Genomic DNA, 24562 nt, shown 5'->3' with positions numbered 1-24562 from the left:
AGTTCACAAAGTTAATTCTAACAAGCTGTTTTAGTAGTTTAACAATCACAGAGTTTGGGTCACTGTTGATCATGCCCATGAGCCCACCTGGTATGCTATATTGATGCTTTCTTTTCCTGTGTGGCTCAGTTTCTCAGCATCTGAAATATACTAATATTGCACCCTGGATTTGTCCTGCAGTAATATTGAACTTGATATTTGTGCTGGTTCTTCACTATTCATTTTCTATACTTCTTTTTGATTTAAAAGATCCACACTTTCCAGATGCAATATCAAAGAAAACAAAGTTACTCATCTGCAGCAGATGTTCTCCGAGGACAGCAGGATGCATATTCTTACAGCTGGGCACTGATCTGATATTAAGGTAATAACAGGGAAGGGGAATAGAGAAGGAATTGTAAGTTTTTCGGCGTTATATCTGTTTGAGGGATCAGTCTTGGTTTTTTGATCATTGAAAGAGATTGTTCTTGTGTCTTTTGAGGCATTTGTGGTTGGAAGTACATTGTAGGATTTCAATAGGGTAAGATACAGCTTGTGCACAGTCGATTAAGTTATTGCTGGGCAGTCCTCAATTAGGAGAGTTAGGATGAGCTGGAAGTGAGTTGTATTGAGGGGATGGATAAGGTGCCCTAGACCACAGCTAGTAAGGATTAGAAGTAGGTAGAGCCAAGGACTTAACATCATGATTGTAGTAAGTTGTGTCTGGGGTTAGCTGCTGTTGTAAAGACTCGTATTGTTAACGGATGTTTTGGTATGGGGATGGTTCATGGAGGCAAGTGGCTTCCAGGTTTTGTGGGCGGCTTCTCACTTGCGATCAATTTGAGCCCAGGTTGTGCTATGTGCAGTGTTCTGTATGGAAGGCCTGTTGGGGGCTGCTGTTCTTCTGCAGGGGGTCATGCAGCTCTTGTTGGGGCACTGACCGTAACCAGTCGTGGGATCAGGATAAAGCTAGTTGCATCCAAGGTGCGCAATGGGTCACAGTGCTTCCAAGTTGATGTGGCTTCAGTTGTCCTCCCTGTGGTGGCTGGTCGGGATGTAGTGGGAGGACAGGGGATGGAGCTTCAAGTACAGCTATGGTCAGTAAGATTAGACGGTGTGAGTCAGAAGCAGTAGCGCTATTTTAAGTTAAGCCAGCTCCTGGGTATGCAGCATCTCACTGAGGGGGAAGGGCTGCCCAATCTGGATAACGATATATTCAGGGTTCAAGGAGGTGAGTCTTCATGAGAACTTCTTTAAACTGAACCTACTCATGGATTTTCAGCTTCTAACCACAAGGGTGGCCTGCCCGTCCTGCGTAAGGAAATCTCGGGGGGGGGGGGGGGGGGGGGAAGGAATTCACAAATAAGATGGACGAAAATAAGGCAGGAACGATCGACCAGGTTAACTTGCTGATTACGTCCTCTGACATTCCTGGAAGTCATCTACCAATCCTTGTTCAGCACCAGCTGGAGGTCAGGCTGATGAATAGGAGCTCCGGGTGTGGCGGAGTACACCGTGCTAGGAAATCTTGACCATGTGGGGACTCTCCCTTGGACAGGGCTCTGTTACTACTCAATGTGTAGTATAACAGGTAAGCTCTGTTGTCGCTGAGCTCTGGGTACTGTGAGGTAATGAGCCGAAGGGGTTATCTCTCGCTATGGTTGCAGTTCAGGTTCCAGTGTCAGCCTTGTTTGATCCGCCTCCAGCCTGAATCAACATTCCTTCTGATGGGAAAGCAGTTGGTGGGGTGCGGTAGTCATGTGTTATGATTCTGCTAAGACATGCAGGGGAATGACTGGGACTCGCTCCTGATTGGTCTGATAGGGATTGAGTTGGCGTCTGAGGCAGCAGACGTCAGATCTATTTAAACCTACCTCTCCCTACAGCCTATGCTTTAGTGTTGATTCCTGTCAGCTGAGCCTCTTTCCCTCTCTCTGTCTGTGCTAGTAGCAAGCTGTGCATCCGTTGGAATTTGCTTACTCTTCTTGTTGCTTGTAGCTTCTCTGTGTGCTGGTTGTTCCCAGCGTATGCTTGATTGTTTCCCTAGCCTAGCTGCTTTCCTTGATTACCTTGCTTCCGTGCAGCTGTGGGTGCTCTGTTTGCTCTGTCTCTGTGTGCTGCTGAGTTCTAGTAAGAACATTTTTTGTTGTTTCCCCTTTGTTAGCTTTAAACCTTTGACTGCAGTGTAAGCCCTGCTTCTTCCTGACGTGTGTTAAAAGCAGCCCTTCCCTTTAGACTGCTTTAATTCTTTGTCTGCTGTGTTTGTCTCCTGATTCTTGTGAGTATTGCTCCTTATCTGATTGGTGTATGTAAAGGCAGCTTTCCCTGTTTGCTTGCTTTTCCCTTTGCCTGTAGTGTCTGTTATTTGACTCTGTGGCACAGCCTTGTGTATTCTTATGAGTGGTTTCCCTTTACCTTTGAGTCCCGTATGGCCAGCCTTGTGGATTCCTGTGAGTGGATTCCCTTGACCCTGTCACAACTGTCAGGAATGGTGAGCCCTTGGACCAAAGCCAGAGCTTTGGCAGACAAATCACTGGGGTTGGCACGGGCAGGAATCAGAACTGACTGGACTAGGATAAACTAACACTCAACAAGGCAGGACAGAGGTAACTAAACACAATGGACAACAAGAACCGGATCCAGACAAGGCAAGAAAAAGAAGGCAAAGGGCCAGAACTGGAACCCAGACAGGACAAGGCAAGACTCAGAACTGGATTAAAACTGGGACTGGGACCCAGAAATGCAAGACAAGGCAAAACACGGAAGTAGATTAAAACTGGGTCCAGAAAAGGGCGAGACAAGGACAAGGCAAGGACTGAATCCAGACAGGACTAGATTGAAAGAGACAAGACAAAGAACAACTAGACAGGCAAGACAGGGTAGGAGCTAGGCAACAAGAATAACAGAAGCAAGACAATAAACAAGGCAGGAACAGGATTCTGGGGTTTTATACTAATGTGTTCTCCTTTCCAATTTCTCTGTGAATTCCAAAGGTTTAAGTTTCATTTTGCAACACCACATAGTATGTTTTAACATTTTTTTATTTTAACTTATGTTTTTATGATGTTTTTGTGAAAACGTTTCAATTATGTTGGTATAACATTATTGATGTTTACTCTTGATTATGATTTATGGTTTTATAGATGTATTTTGAGATTATATTCTTTTATTATTAAAGTTGTTTATAGCTATATTTATTTATATTTGATTTTGTAGACTCCTGAGGAAGGTGCTACGGCGCCGAAACACGGCTGTGTTGAGTCAACTTGTTATAGTAAACATTTCATTTTATTAAATTACACTTCTCCCCTATTGATTGGAAAGAGCCTATTTTCCCCCACTCTTTTCTTCTCGTAGCCTGTACCTGCCAGCTTTTTGCCTATTGCCCTTCCCTTGTGTCACTAGCTAGCGCTGTGTGCGTTGCATGTGCTCCAGTCCCTTTTGGGACCCCTCGTTGTTCTTTTTCCCTTCCTTAGTGTATGACTTGGTTCCAGTTCAGCCGTGAGGCCTGTATGCTTAGACTGTACGAGTGAGTTCCCGTTCAGCCGTGAGGCCCGCCTGAGTGATCTATCTCCCTTTTCTGGTGGTGCTAGTTGATTGTCCTGAGTGTGCAGGGCTTTGTGGACGTGGTATTGCTTAGCGCACCTGCTTGGTCTACCCTAGGCCTTGGCCAAGATCCTTCCTATGCCTGGGCCTAAGCACAATGGCTCACGAACAGTTTAAAATCATGTCTCCTGCTCGCTACAATGATGCATCTGTCTCTGGACCCATTACTGCTGAATGGCGGCACTGTAGCTCAAGGAGTGAGGCAGGTAAGAGGAGCAACTTTCCATCATCTTCAGTCGGCCATCTAGCTCCGAGTTGGCCCCTACAAGTCCTGGCATTCTTTCCTCATTCCCCTCCCCCTGGTGGTATATTAAACTCGCTTTTGTGGGCCTCAATTTTTTGGACGCAGCAGCAAGTGCCCCCCCAAAAACCCAGTGGTAGCTTCCTTACTCTCCCCTCCTCCACTCCTCTTGCAGTCCAGCAATTCTCACTCACACCCCCCCCCCCCCCCCCCACCACCACCACCCATTCTCTCTTGTGGTCTATTTCCACCTGGACAAAAAGTGTTGTGCTTGCTGTTTCGCTAGACCTATCTACGGCCTTCAACTTGGTAAATTATCATCTGTTGTTGTCCTATATTGGGACTCTGGGCATCTCTGGCTCAGTGCACTCATGGTTCAATTCTTTTCTTTCCCACCGTTTTTTTTTTTTTTCAAGTCATCACCACCACCACATCCTCTGCCCCTTCCTGCCCATTGACTTGTGGTGTTCCACAAGGCTCAGTCTTTTCTCTCCTTCTCTTTAATATAGTCGTAAGCTCACTTGCCACATTCATCTAATTCACAAGTGTCTCATTTCACTTCTATGCTGATAACATCCTGTTACTTTCCCCTACTAGCCCTTTCAACCCCGATATTAGCTCACTTCAACATTGTCTTGATGCTATTTCTTCCTGGCTTTCTGCCCACCAACTTATACTTAACGCACAGAAAACTGCTGCATGCTGGTTCTCTGTGCTACCTCCATTCAGCCAGAACTCTTTCCAGTATTTGGAAGTCATACTCAACTCTCATCTCACTTTCAGTCAGCAAATCTCCCACTTAGCCAAAACCAGTTTTCTAGTCTTCCGACAATTGCGGTCAGTCTGGTGGTACTTCGATCAAGAGACTTTTCATTCTCTTGTCCTTTCACTGTTAGTAACTAGACTTGACTACTGCAACAAACTCCTAAACACTACACCGGTTACCTCTAATACCACAGACACCCCATCCGCAACCAACCTAGCGAAATATTTCAACAAAAAATTATAAAGCTCCAACGCATGATACCCACCAAACCCATCGAATACACAACCATCCTTGAATGCCTAGATCCGAAACCTGGGGAATACCCAGCAGATCGATCATGGACCAACTTTAACAAGATCTCAGTAGATGAATTCTCACAATGGCTTAGAAAATACGCCAAGTCTCAATGCAAATTAGACATTTGCCCTACTAGCCTAATAAGAACCGCCCCCAAACAATTCAAAAAAGACCTCACGAACCAGGTAAACCACAGACTCCAAAATGGTCTATTCCCCACGGATAAAGGAAATATCCTACTCACTCCGCTGCCAAAAGATGCTAAGAAAAACACAATGGACTTAACCAATTATCACCCAGTTGCATCCATTCCGCTCATAACCAAACTGATGGAGGGCACAGTGACGAAACAACTTACTGAATACCTAACTAAACACTCAATTTTACATGAGTCCCAATCAGGATTTCGATCAAATCATAGCACCGAAACTGTACTAGTGTCTGCAATGAATTCATTCAAAAAAACAATTGCAACTGGTAAGAACATACTCCTACTACAATTTGACATGTCTAGCGCCTTCGACATGATTGATCATGGAATATTACTTCACATAATAGAATACTTCGGAGTCAGAGGCCCAGTTCTTCAATGGTTCGAGGGATTCCTCACCACCAGATCCTACCAAGTAACAACGAACGCTGAAAGATCACCTCTATGGATACCGGAATGCGGAGTTCCTCAAGGATCCCCCCTCCCATCAACTCTTTTCAACCTAATGATGATACCATTAGCCAAACTCTTAGCCAATCAAAACCTTAACCCATACATTTATGCAGACGATGTCACGATCTACATCCCGTTCAAACATGATCTAAACGAAATCACCAACGAGATCAACCAAAGCCTCCGAATCATGCACTCCTGGGCAGATTCATTCCAGCTAAAACTCAATGCCTAGTACTCACTTCCCAATACAACACAAACAACTACTCCACCATAACCACATCATACTGCACTCTTCCCATTTCAGAAAATTTGAAGATTCTTGGAGTCACCATCGATCGAAACCTCACACTCGATACCCACGTGAAGAACACAACGATAAAGATGTTCTACTCAATGTGGAAATTCAAAAGAGTAAAACCTTTCTTCCCGAGATACATCTTCCGTACCCTGGTACAGTCAATGGTAATAAGTCATCTGGACTACTGTAACACTCTGTATGCTGGCTGCAAAGAACAGACTATTAAAAAACTCCAAACAGCCCAGAATACCGCAGCCAGACTCATATTTGGAAAAACCAAATACGAAAGTGCGAAACCCTTAAGAGAGAAACTTCACTGGCTCCCCTCTCAAGGAACGCATTGAGTTTAAGATCTGCACAACCGTACACAAAATTATTCACGCAGATGCCCCACTCTACATGTTAAACCTAGTGGACCTACCGCCCAGAAATGCCATTGAACTTCCCCAGCTGTAAAGGACTTAAATATAAGCAGGCATACGCCACTACCTTCTCGTACAGAAGTACACAGCTATGGAACGTACTACCCACAACCCTGAAAACCATGGACAATCTAATCAACTTTCACAAATCTTTGAAGACACATCTCTTCAACAAAGCCTACAAAAAAAACCCTTAACGACACAAATCACCACCCAACCCACCTAAATATCAAAATACACCTCTTACACCACCCTATCTAATACCTCCTTCCCTAATCCCTCTTACATCTTCTGCTTAATACTGATTGTATACAGGATCCTGTCATGACTATGTCATAACAACACTCTGTAAGCCACATTGAGCCTGCAAATAGGTGGGATAATGTGGGGTACAAATGCAATAAAATAAATAATTAAATAAATAAACATAATCTACCTTGGTTGCTCGCACACAAACCTAAAAAGACTTAAATCTATACAATCCCTGCTATAAGATTAATAACTCATGAGCATAAGTTCAATCATGTATCTCCCTTATTCCAGAAATTTCATTGGCTCCCTATTGAAAACTGGATCATTGTCAAGTTACTCACACTGGCATTCAAAGCCCACAGATTAGGTCATTCAGATTACCTAGCATCACTGACCATTCAATATTCCCCGGCTCATCTTCTGCGTTCAATTAATGATCATTGTCTTGTTCTCCCAAGCCCAAAAGCTGCCCAGTTAGACTTTACTAGATGTCATGCCTATTTCTTTGCAGCTTCTTTTCATTGGAATTCTCTCCTGCTAACCATTTGTGCCGAATCATCCTTCAAAAATTTCAAGACTGCTATAGAGTGATGTGGTTGCTCTGTTAGTCCACTTTTAAAGGTAATCAATAGAAATAAAATAAAACATAGAAAAGAAAATATGATACCTTTTTTTATTGGACTAACGTAATACATTTTTGACTAGCTTTCGAAGGTAACCCTTCTTCATCAGATCAGAAATAAGCAAATATTGATAAATAACAGTATATATAAGTGAAACATCAAAGCATTCCAATGACAGTCTCACAGGAAGAGGATGGGGTAGGTTAGGTGAGAAACAGGGAGCACTGGATGGATGAGAGACAGGGAGAGATGCATGGTGATAAGAGGGTGACAAAGCAGTAGAATTTTATGGTTTATAATGGGCTAGAAAACCCAGATCTTTGTTAAGTCCTGTCTGGTGGGTGTCAAAATATTTAATCATTCTGACTTCAAAGGTCTTACGTTCCTAGATTTTCTTAAAGTTTTCTTTTAGTATTCTCACCATAAAATCATTATGCTGTAAAAACCTGGCTCTTTAATCAAGCCTTTAATGTTCCCTGATTCACTATAGTAGGAATCAAATTCAGACTCACAGCTTTTCTTCCTCTCTTCTTCTTCCCTCCTTTTTCATTCCCCCATCTCCTTTTCCCTTTTGCCTTCTATGACCCTTCATGCTCGCTGCTTTACAGCTTATGCCTCCTTCTTATGTGTGTATGATTTATTTCTTTCCTATCCATATTATAGTTCCTTTCTGCCCCTATTTATGTACCCTTAGTTTTGTAAACCGCTCAGATCTGCGAGTTAGGTTGAGCGGTATAGTAAATTCTAATAAACGATTAGCTGTTCGTTCTCAGAGAAATGTACTTATTAAAAGCTAACTGCTAATTTCTCTTAGAAACCTAGAAAATGTTTTATTTATTAATAATTAAACAGTTTGCATAACACACTATGGGGATCTCTTACAAAGGCGTGATAGCACTTAGCGCACACTTATTTAGCACACGCTAAAAACACTACCGTGCCTTTGTAAAAGGCCCACTATTTGCAGTAATAGGCGGTTCACAAAATTCACACACATAATCAAATAAACTTACATAAAATTTTTATCTGTTGGTTCAGAGGAACTACTGGGTCCACCTAGTTTGCTCACTGGTGCATTGCATATAGGAAGGGCTTCTACTCTTAGGTGTTTGTAAATATAGGTTCCTAGCTAATTAGGGTTTATGAGGGAACAAAAAAAAAATCAATGTTTGTCACAGTTTTTTTGCAAATAAGTGCATCTGTGGAACTTAATAGTCAGCAAAGAAAATCGATTGGAGCATACAAAATAAGCCAGAAGAGGGGAGGGAGAGTGCTGGGGGAACTGGAGTTTATTCCGTATTTATTCAATAAACACCTATTTTAATTTTTTTCATTTAGGTGTTTTATCAGTTTTTATCAGGTAAAACCAATTACAGAAGTCCTAACATGATCTACTTCCATTGTGTTCATCCCAAGCAAGCTTGAATTTTGTCACTGTTTTGATTCCTATGACCTTTGCTAGAAGACTGTGTACTGCCCTCTTAGTGAAAAGTATTTCATGTTTCCCTTTTGCACCTCTCTCTATCCAGTTAGTTTTACTAATTATGAGTGCACACTTACTACCACATATGTTCTGCTCATAATCAAGGACTACAATTAATGTATCCCAATATAAGAAATGTTGTGATCTGTACAGCACTGTGCATGTGTACAATCACTATAAAATGATAAAGTAGCAAAGGTAGTGGTATCAACATGCTACATTTTCAGGTTTTGAAAGTCATTGACATGACATGGGAGCAGGATTTGGAAGTTGCCCCTTATTCTGGAAATAGCACAAAATTCCCCAATTACATACAAACAGTAGAACCACTTAAATAACCTTTGAGGGTTTTGAAAAACCCACCAAGACCTGCTGATAGAAAAATAAAAATAGATGCCAGTTTTGATATAAAAGGAAACTAGGGACCACATATGCAGCCAAATGCTTGGAATAAGATAAATGGCCCTAAATTTTCATCAAGAGGAGGGGAAATAGCAAAATCACCTCTCCTTTCCTCTTCGGAGATGTCATGAATCTTCTTATTAACATGTTCTGCGTAGGAAGCTGCATACCACACCTGAAAACAGACACACAGCTCAGAAATAGGCTTAAGTGAACAAAATGTACTATTTTTTTTATGTGCCACTTGTGCATCTGAACAAAACCTGTGAACTGCTTGTTCCTCTCTCCACCAGCTCAACATACTCACTTCACTATGTGTATATATATATATATATATATATACACACATACACATATACATATACATAAAAGACTTAGAGCCCTAAAAATTAAATATTTTACTAAGCTAGTATCTTGAATTTAGAGCCCTACTGAACCCAGGGTATTTGGTTTCTGCCAAAACCGAATCTGTGACTGAAACTCCCTTCCCACACCCGACCCCCACACTCAACCAAAAAAGTCCCCCTCCCAGGAGAAGAAGTGATGTCTGCTAGCTGATGGCAGCCTAGCCGACGAGCTTTTCACAACCCTGGAATATTAGCTACAACAAGCGGCATCAGAAGGTGACTTTTGAATAACTTTGTGCTGATCCTTGTCTCCAAGTGTTTGGGTCACCCGATGGTGAGTAGTAAGCAGAAGCCAGATTTAAAACTGTATGCATACCAGGCAGCGGGCCCATCGGATCAAGCGGCTGGAAAAACGGTAATCCCATCATCCCCAAAGCACAGTGACCAGGACGCTGATCACTAGGATGAGGAGCTCACACAGCTCGAGAAAGAGCCAGTTTGCAAGAGTGACCTTAAATCCTCAATAGCGAGCATAAAGGAGGCCCTGCACTTGGAGATGGACAGTTTGCACAAACAAATTGCCGAGCTGGGTTATCAGCTTAATGAATTTGAGGAACAGGTTATTCAGCATGATCAAGACATGTTAGATCTCCATAAACAAGCAGAATCATTTGAGCATAATTATGAGGACATGCTCCTGAAAATTGAGGATGTTGAGAATAGAGCCCGCAGAAGCAACCTCAATGCACGTGGCGCTAAAAGAGCAGGATATGACTGCCATTATGCAGCGTCTGCCACCAATTCCTGAGTGCTGCGGACGCCACTGTGGAATTATCACAAATTTAATTTGAGCGCGTTCACCGAGCACTGGGACCTAAACCGGTTGAGCAGCCACAGGACATCGGGGCTTGTTTTTTATGCTTTCTTGGTAAGAAGCGGGTCCTGCAGGCTGCTCACGAGGTAGGCCACATTATGCTGGAGGGCGTAAATGTTATACATTTTGCTGACATTCCTGCCATCACCCTGCGGCACTGCAGAGACTTCCAGCCAATAACAAGCTGCCTGACTGATAACCAAGTTCTCTATCAGTGGCTCTACCCCTTTAGTTTGTCTTTTGTGCTAAATAATAAGCTGCATAAAGTAACCACCCCTGCTGAAGCTATCACTATCCTGCAGGAGCCAAACTGTGGCGAGGTGACTCTGGGGCTCCTGAGCGGGACTTAGCCCTGCAACGCTTGAGTAGGAATGCACAGAAAGCAGGCTCCAGCATAGCTCTGCTGTTTCCAATGCGCCGACCACATAGCATGATTGACTTGAGCCTGCTGGCTGGTCGTAAATGACTTGGAGTGTTTTATTCAGAGTGCTTTCCCTCTATGGTTGGAGTACAGTTTTTTTGGATCTGCAAATGTTGCTTGAGTTACTGTCTTGTGACTCTGAGGTGGACTCGTTTGCTATTCCATAGGGACAATAGCTTATCTACCTCTAGTATATGTTACTGCTGGTTGGCTTTATTCTTTTGGCCCTTTTTTCGTTCTTGGCCTGGGGGCCAGACTGTTGGGGGGTATTAGCCTTCCTCCATAGGCACAATTTATGGGAGGCCTAGTTCTGCTTGGGGGGGCTGGGGAGGGGGAAAGGGGATGCGGAGAGAATGTGGGATATTTGAGGGCAGGTGTGTGAGTTGGCGGGGACTGGGGTGATGCTTGTAGGTTGCAAGAGTTGTAGAGTGTAAGAGTGTCTGTGTGTGTAGAGTGGCGCTGTGGATCTATACTTAAGGAGTGTGCACTTGCGCTTTTCACCAGTTGTTTTGCTTGATGGGGTTTAGGTAGTTCGTGTTCATGTCCCTTAATGCTCGGGGCCTCAGTTCACCAAATAAGTGACAATTTATGTTAAAGAGGCTGCTTGGGTGCGTATGGATGTTGGGTTTGTACAGGAAACACACTTACTCCCTCAACATGAGGCATTCTTCCATCATAAAAACTACTCTTATGTGTATTTTGCCTCTAATAGAGCCAAAAATAAAACCAGTGGAGTCTGTATCCTGATTGCTAGCTCTTTGTCCCCAATAGTGCATGACATATTATGTGAGACAAGGAGGGGTGTTACATCCTTCTTAAGGTAGAAATAGAGCGCCGGTGCTATACCTTGCTGAATATCTATGCTCCCAATGCAGAGCATGGCACCTTTTTTGAGGCTCTTAGTAGCCTCCTCTGCGCAAAGGCAGAATGGTGGCTCCTTACTGGGGGAGACTTCAATATGACATGTAATCTCTCCTTAGATAATACAGCCTGGGTGGTGGGATATGGCAATGCAGACAGGAAAGAAGCTGAATGCATTGCTGTCTGACGGAGACTTAATTGGTGATTCTATCATCCCCAAGATCGGGACTATACTCATCACTCTAGAGTTCATGATATGTGGCTGGTGGGCAAGGTCTTGCTTTCACAAATGTCCATGGCTACTACTGAATCTCTGATCTGGTCTGATCATGTCCCTGTGGTAGTGTCTTTGGCATTGGGAGGGGGCCCCAAGAGGTGCGGTCCTGGGGGGCCCTCGTGGCTAGCTAATGATCTGTAGCATGACTCTAAAAATGTGCAGCAGCTTGAGAGATCTCCCCTCCCAATTTCTGGGAGGGCTTAAAGGCAGTGTTGACAGATAAACTGATTACACTAGTGTCCCATAAGTACAAGGAGCACTCACGGAAAAAACTTGACTTGCGTCAGCAGTTATATGTCCTAGAGAGTCAACACAAGAATAGGAATGCTTCATCAGTGTTTATTGACGTGCTTGGCAAAGCTTCATGCGGACTTGAAGGAATTGGACTTGGAGATTACTAAGAAGTTGCAGTTATTGTGCCAAGAGTTCTTTGAAGGTGCAAATAGGGTGGGCAGGCTGTTGGCCCATAAATTATAAAAGCAGGCCCAGCAGAACTTCATTTAAAAAATTAGGGATGCGGGGTTTGTGTCACCCAGGAGCGTCTTCAGGAGGTTTTTGTTAATTTTTATCAGACCCTCTACCAGCCTGAAAAAGAAGCCTCTTCCAATGAGTCAGATGGGTTTTTTGCTGCCATGGAATTTCCTAAGTTACCTTTGACAGAAGCCTCTCAGTTGTCCAAGCCCATAGGGGAAGATGAAGTTTGGTGGGCAATCCAGAATATGCCTTATGGTAAAGCCCTGGGATTCGATGGCTATACAGTTCAGTTTTACTAAACCTTTAAAGGCTGGACTAGAGCTCTCTAGCGGGTTCAGCCCAACTCCCTCACTCCGTCCTTATTTGCTGTCCCGCCTGAACTTTCATGTAAACCTCTTAATGACTAGCTTGAGGATTGGCACCCAATTTTGGAGCATAACCCGGACTCTATTGCTCCTAAAATCTTTCTGTGTCCAAAAGCATCTCACGGCAATCTGTGGTTTTCCTTGGACCTTAGCTTGCTTAAATGTCAGTATCTTCAAGCTGAAAGGCTTTGGGAGAAATCTAAATCCACAGCAGATTTGCAAAAACATAGATCTCTTCATCATGAGTACAATTCCCATCTTAAGAAAGTGAAAAAGGCTTACATTGTAAATAGGCTCTTAAAATCCCCGAATCCCATTAAAGACCTTTATTTGATCTATAAGCAGTTAGTTAGACCCCCCCACCTCAGTACTAGTTTATCATGCACTGCTCCCTCAGCAGAAGCCCTCTCTTTATTCTTTACTAATGAGACTGACGCCTGACTCCCTGAACTCTGTTTACTTCCTACCATTCTGTCGATAATCAATATTAGTCTATCCACTGGTCAATTTCTAGACTTATGGAAATGGCTATAGTCCATCCCATTTTGAAGAAGCCAAACCTGGATCCATCAGTCCCAGGCCATTACTGTCCTGTTTCTAATCTCTCTTACATGTAAAAAGTCATTGAGAAAATAGTACATAAACAGCTCTCTGATTTCTCTGAGAACGTATTTGCGTTGTATCCTCGCCAATCCGGTTTTGGGGCACATTTCAGCATGGAAACAGTTTTGGCTGCTCTTCTAAGTAAACTTCACTCTCACTTTGACCAACACAAAATCATTTTAGCAGTTTCTCTTGAACTCTCAGCTGTCTCCGACCTTTGTCAATCATTCTTTACTACTTTCCCATCTGTGAGCCCTCGGGATCTCCGGTGTCATTCTCTCTTCATTCTCTTCCTTTCTATCCCATCATTCCTTTCAGGTTGTCACCCCCACCTGTTTCGCAGAAGACAGTACTCCACTGTGGTGGCCCTCAAGAGTCGATCCTATCACCACTTTTATTCAATTTACGATTCCCCTGGCAGCTTTCATCCAATCCTTTTGTATTTAAACTTACTTCTATGCAGATGATATCCTCCTTCTTTACCCCACTAATCCATTTTCTCCATCAATTACTCCTCTGCAGACCTATCTTGATTCCGTTGCACGCTGGTTACTGGAGCATCAACTTGTTCTCAACACAGACAAAAACCATTGCCTGTTGGTTCTCGGGCACCACTTCCCCTCCTTCTCCCCTATTACCCTTTTCAGTTCTTGAATTACACCTGTTTCACATTTCCATTATGTAGGAGTCATTTTAGATTCCTCTCTTTCTTGCTTGCTTCAGATTTTACATGTCTAAACTCTGTTTTCTCTCATTCCATCAATTGCGGGTCATTCATTCTTATTTTAATCATAATGACTTCCATGCCCTCAACCTTTAATTTTTCACATCCTGTCCCAACTGTTGTAATGTCATCTATGCAGGCTTCCACACACTACACTGAAAAAACTACAGACTACAGCTATCAGTTTGTTCTGTCAAGCCTGTCACACAGATCATACTTCTCCTTTTCTGAAACGTTACCATTGGCTCCCTGTTGAATATCGGATCACTTATAAGATAGCATTACTAACTTTTAAAGGCTTTAGAATCTGTATTCCCAATTATCTCTCCTGTTTTACGATACCTTACTCCCTCTCTGGAGTTCTTTGTTCCATAAATAATCTTTGACTGGTTCTCCCAAGTCCTAAGCTCTCTTACCTGGAAAACACTAGATACTGTCTCTTCTTTTTTCTTTCTCCCCACATCTAGAACAATCTTCCTCTTTCCCTCTGCAGTGATCTTTCACTGAAGAATGTTAAAGCCAACCTAAAGGCTTGGCTCTTCAAACAAGCATTTGGCAAGACAGCCTGATTGGACTCTCCAGCATAAGGTGGTTATTTTATTCTCTTTGTCATATGCTCTTTGGTCTCTGTCCTGGTCTTGTATGAGTCTATATCTTTACTGTCATTATTGGAATTCCTTTCTTTTCTAAAATATACTGTAGATTGCATACCGCTCTGCTCTGGCAGCTAGAGTGGTCTAGGAAGTCCTAATAAACTATAAACTAATTGATCAAGCCACTGACAACATTGTTAAAATAGCATTGTGGAAGTATCCCTTCTGCCACACTCGTGGTGATTGGCAAGGGTGACACTGCTCTTGAAACCTGGGAAAAAAAACCCTTGACTGTGGCTCTTATCACCCAATTTCATTATTGGGAGTCGATTATAAACTTTTTACCAAAATTCTGGCTTACAGATTGCAGCAGTATATGCCCCATCTTGTGGCTGATGACCAGTCAAGGTTCATTCATGGGTGCCATATTTATTTCAGATGCTAGAACATGTTGGGATTTCGGGGCAATTCCTGAATTGGGTGTGTGTCTTGTATGAGCAGCTCCTCGCTAGTCCGCGGATCAATGCAGCATAAATGGATAGCTTTGAATTGGCAAGGGGCACTAGACAGAGCTGTGCCCTTTCCCCATACTTTTCGTCCTAGCAATGAAACCTCTGACCCATTTGGTATGTTGTGCTGTGGGTGTTCATGGCATTTTTTTAGCAGGGGTGTGCAGCATAAAATCTTGCTATTTGCTGACAATGTTCTGCTTCTTCTCATGGAGCCATCGTCCTCTTTGGAGGTGGTAGAATGTTTATTGGAGTACTTTGGTGGAATTTATGGGTTTAAGGTTAATAACACCAAGTCTGAACTTTTGAATCTTACTTTGCAGGACTTGGAAGTGGACCAGTTATGCAGCCGGTTCCCTTATGGCTGGGATATTTGGGGGTTAATTTGATAGCTAAGTTAAGCGACCTTTATCAGGCATTCCAAGTATCCATCACTCTCTCCGTGAAAAAAATACTTCCTGACATTTTTCTTGAGTCTGCCCCCCTTCAACCTCATTTCATGTCCTCTAGTTCTACCATCTTCCCATCTCCGGAAAAGGTTTGTTTGCAGATTAATACCTTTCAAATATTTGAACGTCTGTATCATATCACCTATTTCTCCTTTCCTCCAGGGTATACATGTTCTGGTCAGCAAGTCAATCCTCATACGTCTTGTAACGCAAATCCCATACCACTTTGCACTGCTTCAATTCTTTTTACATCCTTAGCAAGATACGGCCTCCAAAACTGAACACAGTACTCCAAGTGGGGCCTCACCAATGACTTGTACAGGGGCATCAACACCTCCTTTCTTCTGTTGGTCACACCTCTCTCTATACAGGCTAGCAACCTTCTGGCTACAGCCACCGCCTGTCACACTGTTTCGTTGTCTTCAGATCCTCAGATACTATCACCCCAAGATCCGTCTCCCTGTCTGTACATATCAGACTCTCACCGCCTAACACATACGTCTCCCGTGGATTTCTACTCCCTAAGTGCATCACTTTGCATTGAATTCTAATTGCCAAACATTAGACCATTCTTATAGCTTCTGCAGATCTTTTTTCATGTTTTAAATATAAAATGAAGATATTAAAAAAAAAAAAAAAATTCCCCCTCCCAAGCAGACCCCACCCCTAGTGGCGGTCTCTCCTCTCTCTGTGCCCCTCCCTCTGGATCCCCCCCCCCCCCCCCCCGCAGGCCTACCCCGGGCCTAGCGTAGGAAGGCCTGGTGGCCTAGTGAAGTCTTCAGGGGCAGGAAGGTAGCATTGAATGTTGCTAATAATTGAGTTTCTGCCAGGTACTTGTGACCTGGCTTGGCCACTGTTTAGAAATGGAATACTGGGCTAGATGGACCATTGGTCTGACCCAGTATGGCTACTCTTATGTTCTTATGTTCACTAGTTCCTGCCCACGCCACTGCTCCATTTGCAATAGATCCTGAGACTTCCCACTTCAGCCTCAAAGACTACTGAAGAAGGTCCTGGCAGCCACTTTGCAATTGGAACTGAGCCATCTTATTGGCCAAAAGCAGACAAGGTGGCCTTAAAAGTTTTAATTTTCAAAAAAAACAAAAAAAAAGGAAAAACTATGATAATTTCTCATGGTCAGTTTTAGAGATCTGGCACAAATAGATACTTTCTTACACTGTTTTCAACACAATTACTGAAATGGTAATGACTACCATTACTTTTAAAAAAAATCAATAGAATTTAATTAACTTTCAAAAGCAATTCTGAACAGAACGTAACCAAGTGTTACACAAGAGACCATTTGTGATTGAGGAACATTTTCTATTGTATGCTGAATTCCTGGTGATCTCAAAGACAAAACAAATGCAGAGAAAAGACTGAGTCCATATTTAGTAAGCTCTTGAGATCAGGCATCCTTAAACCATACCAGAATGGGTGTGGTTTGAAACAGGAGTTCCACCTAGAAGAATCTTTTCAGTCTGGTACCTTCTTACTTTTCAAGCATAGATGGTTATGTCTAGCTATTTAAGTGCAGAGCTCAGCAGAAACACCTTCAAAAGAGGAATGATAAAGCTTTGTTTCCTAGGAAAGGATAAACAGTAGGCAAGATATAATTTTCAGGTACATCCTGGATTCTGTAATTTGATTACAGCTTCTCACCACTATCAACAGCTCAATACTACATCATAGGGTGACACCCTGTACAATCCCACTGCATTTTCAGAACCCCATTCTCCATACTAATCAGGATAGATCCCCTCACATCACCTTTTTCATGCATGCTAAAATCATCTTCCAAGTTGCTTCTATTGGATATGGTGGGGAAATCATCAGGTTTATATAGGTAGAAATACCAATCAAATGGCCAGCCAGATATAATCCCCAAAGTGTTTGATAAAAAGTCACTCCTGAGGGTTCTCTAAGCAATATGGGTGTTACTCGCCTCATCCTGTCAACTCAAGGCTGGAATCAGGATCAACTGCTCATCATTCCAATTAACCATTTTTCATCCCAGTGAACTCTTGTGACTTAGCATCATGGACAACATCTTACCCCTGTTTTTGGACGCCCACATCTAATCGCTCCCTCCTTCCTCCTCCATCATTGGCAGCACTTATATGGTTCGTACCTCACCCACAACAAGTTTTTGTTCTTCTGCCCCCTTCAGCTCTATGGGCAGTGGGCTTCTTGTGGGAAAGACATCCCAGGCAGTTTGAACGATGCTGGCATCTCTGCCTACCATCTCCAATGAATTCTTGATGGAGACAGTGCATCCAACTCTCCAACTTGAGTAACTGAATCATACTGTAATTTTTTGGCAGGTCAAACCTTACAGATTTACTGGCACAGCTGTCTGTTAGACATGGCAGTTGCCAGAATCATCTCATCTCTGAAAATTTACTCTCCAGGGCTACCTAGATGCAGGTCACAGAAAGGCATCTTAGGGTGAATGAGCATGCCATCATTCTTTACAGTCTGACTGATAACCAACTCACTGGTACCAATCAATGAAGTGACAATATTAAAAGATACAGTATAGGATCTAGCTGTGATTGAAACACAATCCAGATCTCACTTACCTCTAGATCTGGCATAGACAATTCCTATGCACATCAACAACTTGCTCAAACATGCTCTCCATGGGCAACTGCATGCCAACAGCACTTACCTCAGATTCTGACATCCTCCCATTTCTCATGGGTGATCATTTGGTGAAACCCTCTCTGACAGGAGGGATCACACTTCTTCAATGCCAAAACTTTATAGGCTTTTGTTTCCCAGACAAAGTCATGGTGGTGGCCATCTTGAATCTCCCAAATTCTTTAGAACAGCCACATTTAAGCACAACATCCACAATTTTCCAATAAGCCCCACATTGGGTGCCATTTTTATGTAATATGTGGGTACCTCTTTTCCGCAGTATCCAGGGTATAGTGTGGGTAAAGAGTCTCTGTTCAACTCCTCTACCTCGGGGAAAAATGTGGAAATAGAGAGAGCGATCTCTTCAAGGGTCACAGGTCCATAGACTCTCATCTCAGTTATACATTATAATGTTCTATTACATATTGTGTTGACATTGTAAGTAGTAAACTATCAAAAAAAGCAACACTGGGCCTTCAAGACTGAGACAACAGGAGTATTTTATTGATAAATGACCGGCAAATACAAGGCTACATGCAGGAGTTTTTTCCTATACTGCGGCTGTTATTTCTGTAAGGCACGCTTGGCTTTAAAGATTTTCTCCGTTCCCATTCGGAGGTATTGGATACATACACAGTTTATATTATTTACATCCAAACCTTGACCCCTGAAGCAAGCGTTATTTAACGCCGAAACACGGCCCTTGTCGGGTCATTTATCAATAAAATACTCCTGTTGTCTCAGTCTTGAAGGCCCAGTGTTGCTTTTTTTTTGTTTGTGTACTTTCTATGTATGCTGGTTACCCTCTCTGTTTGGCTTGTACATAATAAGTAGTATATTTTTTATTTTTGTTACATTTGTACCCCGCGCTTTCCCACTCATGGCAGGCTCAATGCGGCTTACATGGGGTAATGGAGGGTTAAGTGACTTGCCCAGAGTCACAAGGAGCTGCCTGTGCCTGAAGTGGGAATCGAACTCAGTTCCTCAGTTCCCCAGGACCAAAGTCCACCACCCTAACCACTATGCCATACTTTGTATTGTTATTTGAATATTTTGACTATTGCTCATGCTTGATCTATTCTTACTGTACACCGCCTTGAGTGAATTCCTTCAAAAAGGCGGTAAATAAATCCTAATAAATAAATAAATATCAGCAGCTTCTCTTACCTAGTGCGCATCATCCTGGCGCCTAACTTTAGGAGGTCTTTAGAATTACCCCATGATATAAGAAGGCATGCCGACATATCAGTGTCGACTTTCCACTAGTATTCTACAACGGAATCTTGGCACCAAGATGCCACCATGACATTGGGCACCTAGACTGAAGTGCCAATTTATAGAATTGCCCTTCACGTGTTTACCTTTCCCATTGTATTATATTTTGTTCTAGGAAAATTATTCTGATTTTGAACAAAATCCAGAGCACTGTATCTATTTTTTGTGATCAGGAGGAGAACTGCAAGGAGGAATGAGTGATCCATGAGCTAATGGTCTCCCAACACCTGCTGGTCCTCTTCTAAGAACTCTGGTACCAGATACTGTATGCTCAGGGGGTAGAGTGTGCCACAGTTTCTAAAGTGTGGCTGGCCCTAGTTTCCCTTCAGAGCAGGAACCCTGATAGAAGTAGTGAGACATCCTATATAATAAAACGCACCTCCGACGTTCTGACGCTGAGAAAGTGAAGCCTTGAAGCATTCTTGCTCGCTCTAAAGCTGTATCGACCTCCTGAAGTGACGTCAGCGTACTTCCGGGTACGTCACACGCAGCACTGACCAACCACAGGTGGGAGGGCGGGCGCACGGCGGCGATTGGCTCTTCCGTTCAGTGGGCGTGCATGCTGAGCTGCGCATGGCAGCGGAGGCTGGGCGGTTGGCGGAGGGGCAGAGATTTGGGCGGTGTGGTGTTGTAAGTGGAAGGAGAATCACTGGGTGGATGGAGGGGGTGGCAGGGGACATAGGAGAATCGCTGGGTGGCTGGAGGGGGGGCAGGAGAGATAGGACAATCACTGCCTGGCTGGAGGGGGAGCAGGGGAGACAGGAGAATTGTTGGGTGGCTGGAGGGGGGGGCAGGAGAGAGAGGAGATTTGCTGGGTGGCAGGAGGGGGGGCAGGGGACACAGGAGAATCGCTGGGTGGCTAGAGGGGGAGCAGGGGACACAGGAGACTCGGTGGGTGGCTGGAGGGGGGCAGGGGAGAGAAGAGCATCGGTGTGTGGCTGGAAGGGGGGGCAAGGGAAAAAGTAGAATCGCTGGGTGGCTGGAGGGGGAGCAGGGGAGAGAGGAGAATCGCTGGGTGGCTGGAGGGGGGACAGAGGACACACACTCGCACCCAGCAGTCTCACTCTCTGTCACACACACACACTCGCACATTTACTCTCTCTCTCTCACACACAGTCAATCTCACACATACTCTCTCAAACATACACACTCCGAGGAAAATCTTGCTAGCGCCCGTTTCATTTGTGTCAGAAACGGGCCTGTTTTACTAGTATAAAATAACCAGAGTACATTTAGATCTAATTTTCAGGCATATATCTCAACCTACCTGATCTATATAAAATTACCCCCTTAATATTTATCAGATATATTTGAATAGATTTTATCAAAGAACCAGGTTCAATGGCATAGATGAAAATTGGCCTGGTGTGGCTGAATTTCTATCTATGTATCTCATTCGGTGGCCCTGTGCTATGAGCTGATAAAGTCTCTTTCTCTTGCAAAGATTAATAAATAGAAATAAAACATGACAAAGACACCTTTTTTATTGGACTAACTTAATGCATTTTAACTTCAAAGGTTTTATGTTCCTGGAAGGGTTTGAAATTTCCTTTCTCTAGCAAGTAAAGGGTCTATGGGAGTCATACATGTGTCTAATATGACTGCATTGCTGAAAACACATTTCTTGTGATTAATGTGTGTCCATTGAGCTGCTGTTTAAAAACAAATTATGGTTATAGGAAAGCAATAAGAAAAATGGATATCACACACCAACCATGTGTCATCAGGTGTGTCAGAGGCTGCCTTATTAATACTTCTTTCTCTTTAATATATAATCTTTTCAACCTTAAAAACGGACTTACGGGCAGATTCTCCTTTAGACTCCTCAAATGGCAATTGATAATTTAAGAACTTATTCCTATCCATTGGTTTACAGTAAATAGTATTTTCAAAATGAGCTTTTTCTTAATTAAAACGTCCAACAAAGGAATTTCTGTGTTACTCCAAGTCATCTGGAATTTCAGTTCCCATCACACTCATGAACCAGTTACAAAACAAATACACAATCTGGCTGTGATCCCCATGACACAACATAAATAATGTCATCAATGTACCTTCTCCATTAAAAAAAAGCCACTACTCACACACTATTTATGCTTTGTTTGGAGGGTGGCTCTCATTTTCACAACTATCTACCCTAAGACTTTTCTGTTGGTTGTCTGAAAGATATCAGTTTTCTAAGGAGTACTGCTGGAATGTGGAGGCCCAGTTTGTACATGCCTCATACTTGAGAGGGGCTCCCACATGTCCTTGACGAGCAATCCAGTTTTTTTATTTTATTTTTTTAACTAAAAAGATACTAGCCCTTACTGCAGGCTGGAAGCCAAAACATGTCAAGCCTCTGATATATTTTGGATTAATACTGGGTTTTGGTCTATGGACTTACATATTTGCTGGTTTTTTTTTTTTTTATTATATGCCATGGGTTTTGTTTTGGGACTAAAATTTGATTAATCTATCGTAGTTCTACACTGCTCCTTTCTGTGTGTGGTGAAAATTAATGTATTTGTTGATAGTGTAATATAAATGTTTTATGTTTTTATTATAAGGGGGGGTTACCTCACTGAGGGCCCAGTTTACTAAGCCATGCTAGAGGTGCACTAGCGTTTTTAGCACGTGCTAACCATTAGTATGCACTAACTGTGAAGGCACCCACAACATTCCTATGGGCACCTACACAGTTGGCGTACACTAATTTTGTGCATGTGCTAAAAACGCTAGCGCACTTTAGTAAACAGGGCTCTGAGAACAGTAGATAGTGAGGTAATAAATACTTTGCATTAAATAAAGTTAAAGTATTCACATACTTCCCTTTCACAGAAACTACATGTACATGTTTATACCTGCTATTCAGTAAGCACAAATCTCTTGACTTACTTTATATGCATATTATGTTTGTAAATGCTAACCTTTCCCCAACCTGTTACCAGGAACACTTCTGCTCATTTCAGATAAACTTACAAACATACTTTTGCCTGCACATAATTTAGGCAGTTTTAAAAGAAGCTACTTCTGCAAATAAACCTCTAATTTAAACCCATAATTGGCTTTCAAAAATTATACTTACAATGGACATTATGAGGCATATTTTCAAAGCACTTTGGGAGGCTAAGTTCCATAGGTTTCTATGGAACTTTGGGAGGCTAAGTGCTTTGAAAATATGCCTCTAAGCCAACTGCAACAAAGTATCCCAAAGTACGGAGTTATATTTTACCAAGGTTGTGGGGAGGTGATGTAGGGAGGAGAAGAGATTTTAATTAAAATATGAGGGTTCATGCAAGGTCAGAGAGATCAGGAGTTTCTGGACCTGCTGACTCAGCAGCTCTTTTTGCAGCTGGCTTCACAACACATCCCTTCCATCCCACGCTCAACTCAATTAAAACGTTTTCAGCGTGCAAGAAAAGCAGTTCGATAATGTTACAAAGGAGCAGCACAGCTTCCAGAAGAATGCTTATACAGGGAGAAATCTCTCACATAACTTGTATGCCATCAGTCCAAAATCATCAGCTTTGGCATTAAATCATAGTTAGAAATTTATAGCTCGGAGAAAAATCATTCTATAAAACAAGATCACAAGTTATGCTTTGAGCCCTGTACACACACTGTAGCACTATAGAAAAGTACCAGCAAATTTATTCTTTTTCTGGCTTTAAATATTTCTGTGCATTTATCCTATTTATCCTCCACAAGGCTGGAAAATGCTAACAAATTTTCTCAACAGAAACAAGAAACCCCAAAATGGAATCAATTCTTGCACTCAAAAACCACAGCGGAAGTAACAAAAGTGGCTGGAGATCTTTAATAATTCCTCAGTATGACTCGACATGGACTTGAAGGGGCAGCCCAAGACTATCTGCCGCCTGAGGTGAGGAATGAGCTGCTGCCCCCAGCTCCTCCTCCACCACCCCGTGCCATGATCTGACATCTCTTCCTTCCTTCCTCAACCCCCTTCCCCGAATTTACCTTTTCTTTTCCTGTTTTTCAAAAGGCGGAGGCAGCGATTCCCATAGGCTGCCCAGCCGCCAGTCCCAGCCTCTTCTCTCTACTGCAGCCCACCTCCAAGGAAACAGGAAGTTACGTCAGAGAGGCAGACCACAGTAGAGAGAAGGGGCCAGACCCTGCTGTTGCTGCCACCTTTTAAAAAACAAGAAAAGGTAAGTTTGAGGAAGAGGGTTGGGGAAGGAAGGGCAGGTGAAGATGCCCCCTCAAAAGAGTGCCACCTGAGGCCCCCGCCTCAGGTGGCCTATTGGTAGGGCTGTCACTGCAACCGTGTTTCGGTGATAGGGTCTGCGTCAGGAGTAAGCATTTCTCAATAACAGAATATGGGATGTTAAAAAAAAAAAAACTTCCTGTTGATTGAATCGCCAACTTTCTGACATTGAATGCCAAGTGACAAGTAAACAGTGCAGCTATCACAGCAGATATAAAAAGCATGTTAAATTTTATTTATTTTTGTTACATTTGTACCCCGCGCTTTCCCACTCATGGCAGGCTCAATGCGGCTTACATGGGGCAATGGAGGGTTAAGTGACTTGCCCAGAGTCACAAGGAGCTGCCTGTACCTGAAGTGGGAATCGAACTCAGTTCCCTCAGTTCCCCAGGACCAAAGTCCACCACCCTAACCACTAGGCCACTCCCGTCAAAGCTGCAGCAATAGATTAAGTGATTTGGTAAAAAACAAAGATCTCCAGTCACCTTTGTAGCTTCTACTGTGGTTTCTGCTTGCTGGTTCTTTGCAGAGTGTGAATTACTGTTTTTGTTTGTTTTTATCACTTTTTGAACAGCAGATAATAGCATAATTTGACCTTATTTTAGCATTGATTTTCATAAATTTCTACTTTTAGGTAGTTTAATTCTGCTTTCTTGGACTGAAGTTCTGCAATACTGTAGAGAGGGCAATTTTCAAAGCTACTTACACAAGTGAAGACCATTTTACTAGCACTAATCAGTTCACTGAAAATTACACTGAGAAAAGTGTTTCACAAGCCTGGTTAGGTCAGGGGAAATAAAATACATAAGTAGATTCAAGTGACTATGCATTCTTTGTGCCTGCAGCAAAATTTCAAAGTGCAGTTATGAATATTCTTTCACTTTAAAAAATGAGGCAAAGC

The 24562-nt window shown here is 42.8% G+C and overlaps 1 protein-coding gene across 1 annotated transcript in view; it reads right to left on the bottom strand.

Annotated features, from left to right (window-relative positions):
* PRDM10 (PR/SET domain 10) overlaps positions 1-24562 on the bottom strand; it is a 221294-nt gene that overhangs the window by 120964 nt on the left and 75768 nt on the right. The window contains 1 exon segment of the mRNA XM_030221158.1: positions 9139-9211. Coding sequence (XP_030077018.1) covers positions 9139-9211 — 73 coding nt within the window.

The sequence above is a fragment of the Microcaecilia unicolor genome, chromosome 12 (assembly GCF_901765095.1).
Source record: "Microcaecilia unicolor chromosome 12, aMicUni1.1, whole genome shotgun sequence".
In the NCBI taxonomy this organism is placed as follows: Eukaryota; Metazoa; Chordata; class Amphibia; order Gymnophiona; family Siphonopidae; genus Microcaecilia; species Microcaecilia unicolor.
This window is presented reverse-complemented; position numbering and strand designations above follow the sequence as displayed.